The 11286-nt window shown below is 37.6% G+C and overlaps 1 protein-coding gene across 3 annotated transcripts in view; it reads right to left on the bottom strand.

The window, feature by feature from the left end:
* Window positions 1-1619: 1619 nt before the first annotated feature.
* PLEKHA1 (pleckstrin homology domain containing A1) overlaps window positions 1620-11286 on the bottom strand; it is a 28073-nt gene continuing 18406 nt past the window's right edge. Inside the window, exons 8-13 of one of the 3 annotated variants that reach the window (XM_026050768.1) lie at window positions 10576-10644; window positions 8148-8212; window positions 6571-6634; window positions 5359-5448; window positions 4207-4247; window positions 1620-2060 (exon numbers count right to left, since the gene is read on the bottom strand). In XM_026050768.1, the coding sequence (XP_025906553.1) occupies window positions 1835-2060; window positions 4207-4247; window positions 5359-5448; window positions 6571-6634; window positions 8148-8212; window positions 10576-10644 (555 nt within the window). In that variant the 3' untranslated portion in view covers window positions 1620-1834. Of the gene's footprint in view, window positions 2061-4176; window positions 4248-5358; window positions 5449-6570; window positions 6635-8147; window positions 8213-10575; window positions 10645-11286 lie in introns of all 3 variants that reach the window. The other 2 variants (XM_026050767.1, XM_026050766.1) reach the window with 2 other exon arrangements.

Raw genomic sequence — 11286 nt, 5'->3', positions numbered from 1 at the left:
TTACAATGCTAGTTTAGACATTTACAGTAACTTCCAATTCTGGACRAGTTTTCACACATAGCTAAGGAGTCAAACAAAAATGGTAACTTACAGCACTGCCTTCTGACAGCGGTTAGCTTATGGATAAAAAATGAAGGTGCTGATATAATTTAAGAATTTGAAATTATATAGAATGCTATGAGAAATTCATTCTTACAGGACAGCAACTACTCTATCCTTGGATCAACAAGGTCTTAGGGTAAAGCCATCCACATCTCTCAAGAAGTCAGTCTCGAAGCTGGAGAGAAGATGAACTTGTATGATATGTAACTTAAATGAAACATACGTCAAAGCTGGACAATYTGAACCACAATAAGCAGCAGCATGAGATATTTCTTGGGGTTTGACTAAAGCAGACTTTTTCAAGAACTATGACAAGTACACACAGTCTAATCCAATGTTTGAAATGTAAAGGTTCTTTTCATTTGCATCACTTATGTCCCATGAGACCCTGTACAAACAACAAATACTCTTTTTTTTTCTCCAGAAACATATTGCACAGCTAGCAGATGCAATACCAGAATGCTGGTACTCCTAGGATAAGTTTTCTATTTTAAGTAGCTGTCTTGAACTACGTTATTCAGAACAACTCCAACCAAAGGTTCAAAACTATGAAGAACAGTTTGTGTACATACCTAGTCTGAAAGTGTTTCAACAACGTGAGGAAGAAAAAGGAAAAYACAGGCACTTAAGATTATTAGTGCACCAGAAGTTATAGGCCACAATTGCATGATTATGAACAGTTCAGTACCAACACGACACGCAAAAACTAGGTCTTCCACTGATCAAACACGGAAACAAGAACTGCTCACAAAGCACTGATAAGAAAACCAATCTCAAAACAGTAATTGATATGTCTAGACATTTCATAAAAATAATTGCTGCAAAGCCTAATGTAACGCAATATAAACTCTATTTCGTTCAAAAGGTCTGAAGTGTTTAAATTCAAAAGCCCAATTCCTCTTCTCCTCCCTCCAGAACAACAATACATGCAGTCCATTGAAAATCTAAATGTGCAAAAAGTTATAAACCACTTTCAGGAGCGCATCAAAAATAGGCTGACTATTCAAAATATTATTTTAGTGGAAACTTTACAGCACCATTTACTTAAGAATTCCAAGGGAGTTCAGAATTCTTGTTCTGATAATAATTCAGTTGACACCGTTGATTCTAAAGAACAGAAGAACTTTTTTGTGTGTGTGTGTGTGTGCAGGATATGCCTAAACCCTTACTGTASTTTGTAAGGAAAACAGCATTTCTTATCAGTAAGTTTTCTATAATACAGCAGTAACTGTAAATTTAGTTGGCCAGATTAGAGATGCAAAGTTGCTGGTACCTGACTTATTTGCAGAAGCATTTCTTTCTTTCTTTGCCTTTTTCCTTGTAAATCGTGCAGTTTGGCCCCTCCTAGCAAGTGATTTACCATCAACCTTTGAGAAAAAGTGTAAGGTCCATTTCTGACCCTCAGATGAAAGGCAATATACAAACATTATACACACACACATATATATACATACACGTGTGTACCTACACACACTCACACATACATATATATAAAAATCAGTGTTCCATTTTCTTTGTTTTTTTTTTTTTTTTTCCTATAATTTTCTTTGGTTCAACGTCCAAGCAAGGAAATTAGAGGACCGAACAAATGGATCGTGCTCCAAACGCTTCCGTTGCGCTCGCCAGGACTACACATCGCTAACGGGAAGGCTTGCATCATCCAGATCCACGAGGCCAGCATCCTGTTCCTGAGTGCCATTTTTACTTCGGGGTTCCCACGAGCCCCGGTCAGTCACTTTGGAAGCTGGGTCTCCTGCAGCGACAACCTGGATCTTGTAGTTCCCTGGCTTGGCCTTGGTAAAAGACTCGTGAAATCCTCGCTTCTCCAGGGCAGGGTGTCTGGGGTCAGCGTGTGGGACCACAGGGCTGCTGTGAGAGGCTGCGGGACGTGCGGCGGCTGCGGGGGCGGCAGGACGGACAGCATGGCTGTTGGATTCTGCAGAAGGCTCGGAATGCTCCTGGAAAAGAGGAGCGTGCGTCACTTTAGACCGTCAGCACYACCCGAGACAGATGCAGGTTGAGATTTTGCTGAGAGAAATAAAATTCAAAGACAGAAAATGCACAAAGCGAAGTGCCAGAAGTGTCAGCCACAGCAGCAGCAGGAGGCAGGTGCTTTCCCAAGGCAGTGTGTTATTAGGAGCCAGCTCACAGCAGTATGCGACAGGAAGAATTTTTCATTTGAAGAAATTAAGTTTCTCAAATCAAGCTCAGCAGCTCTTTAGACTTTCAAATACAGCCCAGACTGAATCTTGATTTTACTAGTGTGTTAAGTAACCTTTTGAAGATAGGCTCTTTAAAGTCTATTGAAAGTGACATCTTTAAGAGAAAAAGGGTATTCAAACGTATTTGCATACAATAAGCACTGACTTCTTAAATGCTTGTGTAATGTATTTTACTTTTGCCTCTTCCTGCAAAACTACTTGCTTCTATTTATTCTAGAGACCGAGCAGACACAGCAACTATTTTGTGCTATCAAGACTATAAGACAGTTTCAAATATTAATGGGCACTCTAAAGAAACTGATCTTTCGGATTTAAAACTATCCATCCAATCGTCAAGTTAATTTCTGATGAAGTTTTATTGTTGGCAACTACTCATTTTCAYCTTTACTCATTTTTTGTTATCTCARAACTGTGGAAATCATCTTCCATCATTTACTTATTGACAAAAGCAAGTTATCAGACTACGTCAGAGGGAATCTGGCGTTTAAATCACAGGCACAGACTAGTGTTTTGGATGCCCTAGGACACCCTCCTTGGCCTACAGCTTTATCCTCAGAACCAAAAAGGTCTCTCAGACACTGCCTTACACCCATCAGGTCTGTGAGGATGTCTCAAATACCTAGGGACGTGCAAAACAGCAGAGGAGCCTTATGTTAAGTGACCTGATCCAAATGCCACGATACCCTGCACAGTCCCGGCACGTTAGGAGCTGCAGCTGCTGCCACTCTTGCCATCACCAGSGCCAGTGCAGGAGCCAAGGGAACTGGGGAAACCATGTGTGGACACAAAGCAAGGCAGCTTTCACACAGCTGTACTAGCAGAACTACCATCACTCACGTGTCCAAGATGCAAATRCACATCGTGCATGAAGTATCTTTTCCCATGGCAGTTGCCCAGGTCTCTTTTGGCATGCTATGGCCACAATTTATAATGTTAATCATAATGGATTCTGCCAATTAATTTTACACTTTCTTTTTTGAGCTAATGTTATTGGGTGACATAGTTGAACATCTTTATTTGGGCTTCAATTTTGCTATGAGGTTAAAATTCCATAAACTATTTTATACGACTTACAGTTCTGTATCTCATTCCTGGCTTGATACTCSACTTCCAAGAAAAAAAAGTTTGCTTTAAGAGCTTATATAATATAGTGATTTGCCTACTCTTCTAATTTTGCTTAATAATTTTATTTGAACAAATAGGATAAAAGGGGAGTTTGGGCAAGCTTTCTAGACTAAACTTTTGCTAAATCCAATCAAATACTCATATTTTAGTACCCACACTAAGTTCACAGCTAAGACACTATGCTGCTTTATTACTCTGAAGCAATAGCACTGCTTTGAACACTGTACTGATCATATCACAATGCTTCTACATTTGGACTAATAATTTCATGCAGAGACTTAAGCCATGCAAATCAGGCTACATTATCCTTCCAATTACTGGAGTTTCAGCGTGCGCTTGTTCTGTGTGCACGCATCTGTATTAGTTTGTGGGTAGCATAATTTTGCTTTTGCACAGTTTCAAAAAAATGTAAAGTAAATGGAAATATGAACTCTCATGCAAATTAAGGTTTCAATAATTTTCCTTTTAAATGATGTTACTATAAAGTGTAATCAATATTTAAATGTGATAAACAAGCACAAATGCATGTTTTTGCCATTTTTAAATTCCAATTACTTTTAAAGAAAGAACCAACAGTGCAAGCCTGTGAATAGGTGATGTAATTTATGAGTTAGTTTCCAATAATGGTAATGGCAACAGGTAGCGACGTTTAGGTTTTTCGAGCGCAAATTAGTTTCTAGTCCCAGCCCTCTGTTACGAGGGCAAGATTACATGAGAGCCCACATACGTGCTGCATTCACCAGTTCTTGATGTATACCTCTGTATACAAGGATTCGACAGCCTTCTGGCCTGCCGCATCTGGAACACAGTGCAAAGCTAAGATTAGAGTAACCTATACTTGGGGAAAGAAGAGAGGGAGAAAGACAGAAGTGATGCAGACAGTAAGAGCCAGATTGCTCAGGTAGCCCCACCCCAAAAAAAAAAAACAACAGAAAGAAAATTTTCTGTATATTTTCTTAACCCCAAAACAAAATTTAGGATAGGAAGGTTTATTTAAACGTATGGGGCAGCTTTCAGGTGCAAAACAGAATTGTGAATTAAGACCAAATTAACAGAAATGCAGTATCAATGTATGTCTGTATTAAAATGCCAAATTCAGGTTATTAGGTTTCAGATTATGGGGGTAGTGATATGTTCAGACCTCCCATTAGCCAGGAAGTGAAAACCAGGCTTTGCAGCATCTGAACTGAAAAGTCTTCCTTTTGTGAAATCCAGACRCTTGGAGGCTGTGACACTAAGTAACTTTTCGCACAAAATACAGTAATTTGTGAAGGGCAATAAATGCCTAATACTGTTTTAATGCAACTATATACACGAAATGCTGGTATCTACATGCTTCACAAATACTAAGTTCTGCCACAGTCACAGCACTTCAGTTCAGTAATGCTAGATGGTGCTCACACCAAGTTTCCAACAGCAAGAACTAATTCATGCGAGCAGGTAATTCCTTCAGAAATAATCTATTTGAAATTTGAATCTGTATCTGCATGTATCACAAATCATCAACAATACAGAATGGCAATTTAGTGGCAAGGGCTCTTAAAAATAGTCAAGGGAGTGTCATTTCATTATAAAATTCAGCAACTGGCAAAAACGCCTTGCAAGAATTAGGTTCAATTTTACTTCTAAATTAGTAGCAGCTTAATGACAAAAACATCGAATTAGGAGGGTTTTCTCAGTTAGCATTTGCATTATCTACATGGTTAAAAAAAATACAGCGTACATACAGATAAGATTAAGTAATCATTTCAAAAAAAATACTCTATGCCCATCCAATCCATATGAAAGTCCATGCAAAGATGACAGGTACTACAGGAAGGACTGAGGACAGGTGAACACAAAACCCACTAGATTCAGGTGCATAAATAAACGTCCCCCATGGCATTTCCTAAGGCTCGGGATAACATACAGAAGCTGCTGATCTCCCAGGTCCCCGCTGTGCTACGATGGCCCCGGAGATTGCCTTGATCCAGCTGTGCATGTCTTCGGGACTGTCCGCCTGCGTCAAACAGCATCAGTTACAAGTATTTCATAACTTTGGATTTTAAAAACAAAGAAAAAAACAGTATCCTTGTCATCTGTATAAAATCACGAACAAAGCCTTATCCTATGTTACTGTATCTCTTTAAATTTAAATTTAAAACTATGAGGACTTGTATTTTTAATGCAGACATTTCTTAAGAGCTTTCCTTGAATTTTGTATTGCTTTGTATGTACATACTTCTATAAAATAACATTTTTGTACTCCATAAAACCCAAAATACATTTATTCTGACAGAAAGTTTGCTGATATCTCTTAGCAAATTTTGGCCAGTGATGTCAGTTTCTGTAGTTTTTGAAACCCAGTGTTGATCTTTGCTTCCATGAGATAATTACTGAAGAGTTGGAGTAAAATCAAGTCTGTCTCAGGGAGCTGGCTGCACATTTACTTTAAGCAATAACAAAGATCCAGTAGCTTAACAAGGGATAAACAGAACACCAAGGGAGTAAATATCTGTGAATATCTATAATGAAGACAAAAAGCTTCATAACAGTCAGTGGTAGGAGGGCTGCTATAGRATAACTCATTTCTCAGCATCTGCTCTTGCTCCCTTAAATTCTTTCTTCCTTAAGAAATATGAGAGATGATGCTGCGAGTAGCACATGCCTACACACCTAGAGCAACTCTTTTTATGATCAACACTCTAACATTTAGAAAATAACTGGAACGATGCACTGAATAAAGGTGTGGACAGATACCTATCACCAACACACTGAAATCTAGAGTATTTTTAGCAGATATTTTAACAAAACAATTGGTAGTTTGAATCTGAGAATTACCTATAAATAAAAATTTAATACTCAAATATTCATATATGGCATTGATACAAAAAAATCTGAATAAACGAATGCCAATGAGAAGTAAGCATCAGAATTTATTACATTCATTGCTACCAACATAGCTCTTTGCTGTTATRTGAAAAGTTTCTTACATGTATCATCTTTTTCTGAAATATAATGAAGTTACATTCCCTTCAAAAACACTATATATTTAAATGCAGGTTTAACAGCAAAATGGTTGTGCTGCTTCAGATATGATAATCACTTGGTTTTGCCCAAAGTTTAAAAAGGAAAGGATTACCTGTACATAAAAGGTTCGAGAAGTTGTTACAATTTCAAAGAGATTGTCTCTCATCATTATATCACTGTAAAAAGAAAAAAAAAAACCACAATGTATACTTGCAGTTAAATATACTTAAGTGGCAAGTGCAAATTTCCCACAGTATTTAAAACAACATTACAAGAAAGTGCTGAACCAGAGCATTTGTCACCTTTGCATCCTCTATCATCCTTCAGATTTCTGTTTGCTCTTCTTTTATAAATATCAAGTGGAAAAACAAAACTGGAACATTTTCCCCTGCCTAGCCTTAACATTCTTTTGTTCAAAACCAACACCATGCTATTCTCCATACAATTTTAATTGAAATATTATAAACCAAGTTATGTTAAGTCTAAGAACCTATTTTTATATCGCTCTAGTCAAACTTCTGTAAAAATTCACATTTATGTTTTTATTTATGCTACGTCTTTCAAAAGTTTAATCCTAAATAATAGTGTGATTACATGCTAAAGCAGCACAGTATCCATAACCACAGTTTTAGAATTCCTGACAAATTTAGAACTGAAAGGTCTGAAAAAAATAATAAAGACATGAGTTGTCTTCATGGTGGATATGATATTAGAGTCACTATTAAAGCCCACAAATATGTTTTTGAATAGCAGTAGCTGTTAAAATCCCTGTGTGCCTCATCTCTGAGCCTGAGCATGGAACTCCCTGCCAGGCTGCATCTTTCCCTTCAAATTCGTACTCAGTGAAACAGGGATGAAGATACACAACTTATAACTGCACTAATTAATGTATATGTAGCATCTCAGTACACATTTATTTCTCAGAGGGCACTCTGCTGGTGAAGTTTCTCAAAAAGCACACAATTGCATACAAGAGACCATTTGATATGCCTAGTGAAATCTGAGCTCTTGTCAGCAGGAAGGTCAYGGAAAATAGTTATTATACACATGAAGCATCCTCAAAAGCTAAATCTTAACATAATACGGAGAGAACAGCTTGGTTTTTGTAACAACGGAACTAATAACGACCAAATCTTCTTGCCATGTGCTCTAGGTGAYCCTGCGTGAGCAGGGGGGTTGGACTAGATGACCTCTGAGGTCCCTTCCAACTTTAAGCATTCTATGATTCTATGATCTGTGAAGGGTTTTTACGTTACAAAAGTCACTCAGTACATTGCCATTTAGAAAGGCAAACAGAGTGTCCTCATCTTAAGACTTCTAACAGACGTGCTTGAGGAAGGCAAMATCATTTAAAGGCTTAGAGGATATTAGAAATACACAGACTCCTAAAATTGCTGCCCTAAATCAAGCAGTGCCTGGGCTTCCTTGCACTTCAGAATCACGTGTCATGTCTTTGTTCCACCCCTCATCTCGTATTTACATTCTACATGTTACAGGTTTAGAAGCCACAGCAATGCAGAACACTCAAACCAGTTAGTGCACCAGATCACCTGCTGCCCTGTAAATAATACGTGTAAGGCAACCGAGTTACTGAAAACCTTTCCAGGGTTWCCCAAGAGCAGTCTAGCCATGACAGAGCAGCGCACACGACACTCCCATGTAATTGCTGCAACGTTTCTCCCTCCTCACCTTTGTTTACATTCCTGAACTTTATGGACCTCTTTGAGTGGTATAACCCTGAGAGGCTCCTTCTCCTGGGGGAGGGAAAGAAAAAAGAAAAAAAGAGGTAAAATTACATCAGCAGAGTATATCTAACAAGCTGAACACGGTCAAAGTCAAAGGTCGGGACCAATGACAGCAGCAGCACTTCATTTATAAAGAATTTCAAGGCAGTCACTTATACAGAACGTTGTATCAACCAAGACATGCTTTTCTTGTGCAAATTTTTCTTCCTAATGGAGACGATCCCTGACCTCTTCCTCTAACTATATCTGAAATCTGAATCATCCCCGTGCAACTTCAATAGAAGGGTCATTACGTTCATTTACAGTGAAATGCTACAATACGAGATGCTTTGTTAATTGTACTGCCTGACACCACTTGAAACAAGAAGATTTATTGTATCCTATATTCAGTACATGAAAAAAACCCACACCCACATGCAATTGAATCAAAATCTGTAACAGAGCCAGTATTCTTAAAGCATCTGAATATTCTGTTACAGTTACAAAAGTGAGATTAAATGTTATAGGTCTGTCAAATTCACATAATGTTGYTATAATTCTGTTACACTGTAATTCTGTCTCAGGCTTACACTGAGGAGAGAATTTCAAGCAGAAGTGTTTTTATTTTTGCCATGACAAAAGATTTAATTTTAACTATCACTACAGAAGTCTTTGCACTASCATTTTCATGTAGCTTTGCATGAAAAAAAATCTTCATTTATCTCCAAATATATTTTCTTTAAGCAATGTTATTATGGATTAATTCAGCTTACTCCAGGTTGTAGGCAAAAGCAAGTCTGTCATCCCTGGAAAAACTATTTTTCCTAAATTTAAAATTGTAATAATACCTAAGAAATGTTGCTACTAGAGCAAACAGTTATGTCACCGAACACAAATTCCCAATTATGCCAGTTTTCCTTTGGTGATTTGTCTCTCCAGTTGACTGAAGGYGCAGATTTTAAAGCTCAACATTTTCAGCTATTATTCCCCTTCTCTTCAGTCCCCAGGTTGTTATGACAGATTTTTCACAGTAACAGTCACCACATGAACTGGATCATCTCTTGGAATAGAGATATCCAGGACAGGGGAGGGTAACAAACCCCAGTGTTCTGGGAAAGTCCCGGTTACCAGTGACCAGGTTGGCTCTCATGAGAGCAAACTGACTCTAAGTCAAGTCCCTACTGGACTGAAGTTCTTAGCTCTTGGGAATTGAACTCGAATGGAAAGAAACCTTCCAAGTTCAGAAAAAATTCTGATCCTATACTAGGTGAATAAGGCCAGAAAGGCTTAAGAAAAAATTGTTATTGGAATTTGATCCTACTTTCATATTATTATTAGGAACTGAGTGTGAGACCCCACACATCACATCTGTCCACCACACTCTCACTTAAGTTTTTGCCTGATGCTTTCTTCTTCTTCTTGGTGCGCCACACATTGTGAAATCTGTGCTCTTTCTAGGARAGATTAAATGTTTCTCCAAGATATATTTGGGACGTAGCAGATCCTAATTGTTTGTAAAAATTAATTAAAATCACAGAATTTCATGTGTATTTGCTAAGCATAGAATTCTCAAGTTAACCAATACCTTATCTCTTCAGTACTTATTTCCTTGAACAGTAGAGTTAYACATCTCAAACACACACATAGAGAAAAGAATGATTTCAGACAAATTTGTGAAAGCAAAGTCTACTTCCCTACTGTCAGTACCATTAACTCAGCTTTCTTCACATAAACGTACATTCTTACTTCTGTAAATACACAATTTTCTTGTTTAGTGGATATTGGATCCCTTCTTGGGGAAGATGGGCTGCCTCCAGTACCAACCACTTGTTTTTAAATTAGGCTTAAAAATCCCTTAATATTTACTCAAAATTGGTCAACACGTTCAAGAGTGACGAGCGGGCAAGAAAAGCTGGAACACTGAAACGAGCTGTAMAAGTCTCAGCTCTTCATCTGCCTTGTTGGTCCTTGTTAAAGAAGTGTGGGCAAAGAGCCCATAGGAAAATAATTAAAATAAACTACACTACAGTCTCTCCTAGCATTAAGAATTGCAAAGACATTCAGATTACAGTTATATCTCTCCACATAATAATCCTTTCTTCCTAGAACATGACTGTGTGTGTACTAGCCAAGATACTAATACAAAAAAATTAGAATGATTATAAAATATCTTCTGTTACTCCTCTTCAGCGCACTATTCATTGATTCCTAGATGGAAATTAGGAAGCTATGAGCCATCCTATTAACTTTTTGTTCTTCCTTATCATGAAAAATTATTACAATTCACAATTAACAGTTTCACGAGCAGCAGAGAGCAGCTTTAATAGACAAGTCTATTTCTTTACATTTACTTCCAAGCATCTTTTGAAAGCAACACATATTTGGAAACATACCAGTTCAGATTTGAAATAGCCTATTGTGTTTTCATCTAACTGGAAGTATCTTCTCTTCCAGTTCTTCATCTGTTAAAGGGAGRGAGGGAGAAAAGATTTTAGATGAACAGATAAATCATGACTTTAAAAAAAAAAAGCCAGAATTTTAACTTCTGGATGCTACTATTTTCGATTTTATCACGTTTTCTATCAATTTTTACTGAACCCGTAGCAACTGACYGAACACAAGTATCCTTTAAGAAATGTCAACAGACACCACATTAAACGCGTATGGATTTTGTTTTTAAAGACAGGGAACATTATAAATTTCATAATCTCGGATTAAATGGAACTGAGAATTCAGAGCATGCACATCTTGCTTAATCTGAACTGTCTGCTCCTCCTTGTAGCGTATGTAGTAAGGCAGGCTGTGAGTGGTTCTACTTGTGTTAGATGATCTCACATGTTACACAACTCCTCCTCTTATTTGCCCCCAAAATAGCTTTTCCTAAATGTTTCAGAGATTTTAAAAGCGTGCTGACACTGAACTGTTTCAATTTAGATGGATTATAATAATGATTTCTACATAACTGTAGAAGAGTAGCCTCCTTAGCGACACTCAATAACCATAGTGTAAAAATCTGTGTGCAGACAACTCAACTTCTCCAAAGACCTTCAGCATCATAAAGCTTATCTTACAGTGGTATGTAGCAATGTCTGTATTACTGAACT

This window comes from Nothoprocta perdicaria, unplaced genomic scaffold, assembly GCF_003342845.1.
Source record: "Nothoprocta perdicaria isolate Ctin4 unplaced genomic scaffold, notPer1 scaffold_7, whole genome shotgun sequence".
Lineage (NCBI taxonomy): Eukaryota > Metazoa > Chordata > Aves > Tinamiformes > Tinamidae > Nothoprocta > Nothoprocta perdicaria.
This window is presented reverse-complemented; position numbering and strand designations above follow the sequence as displayed.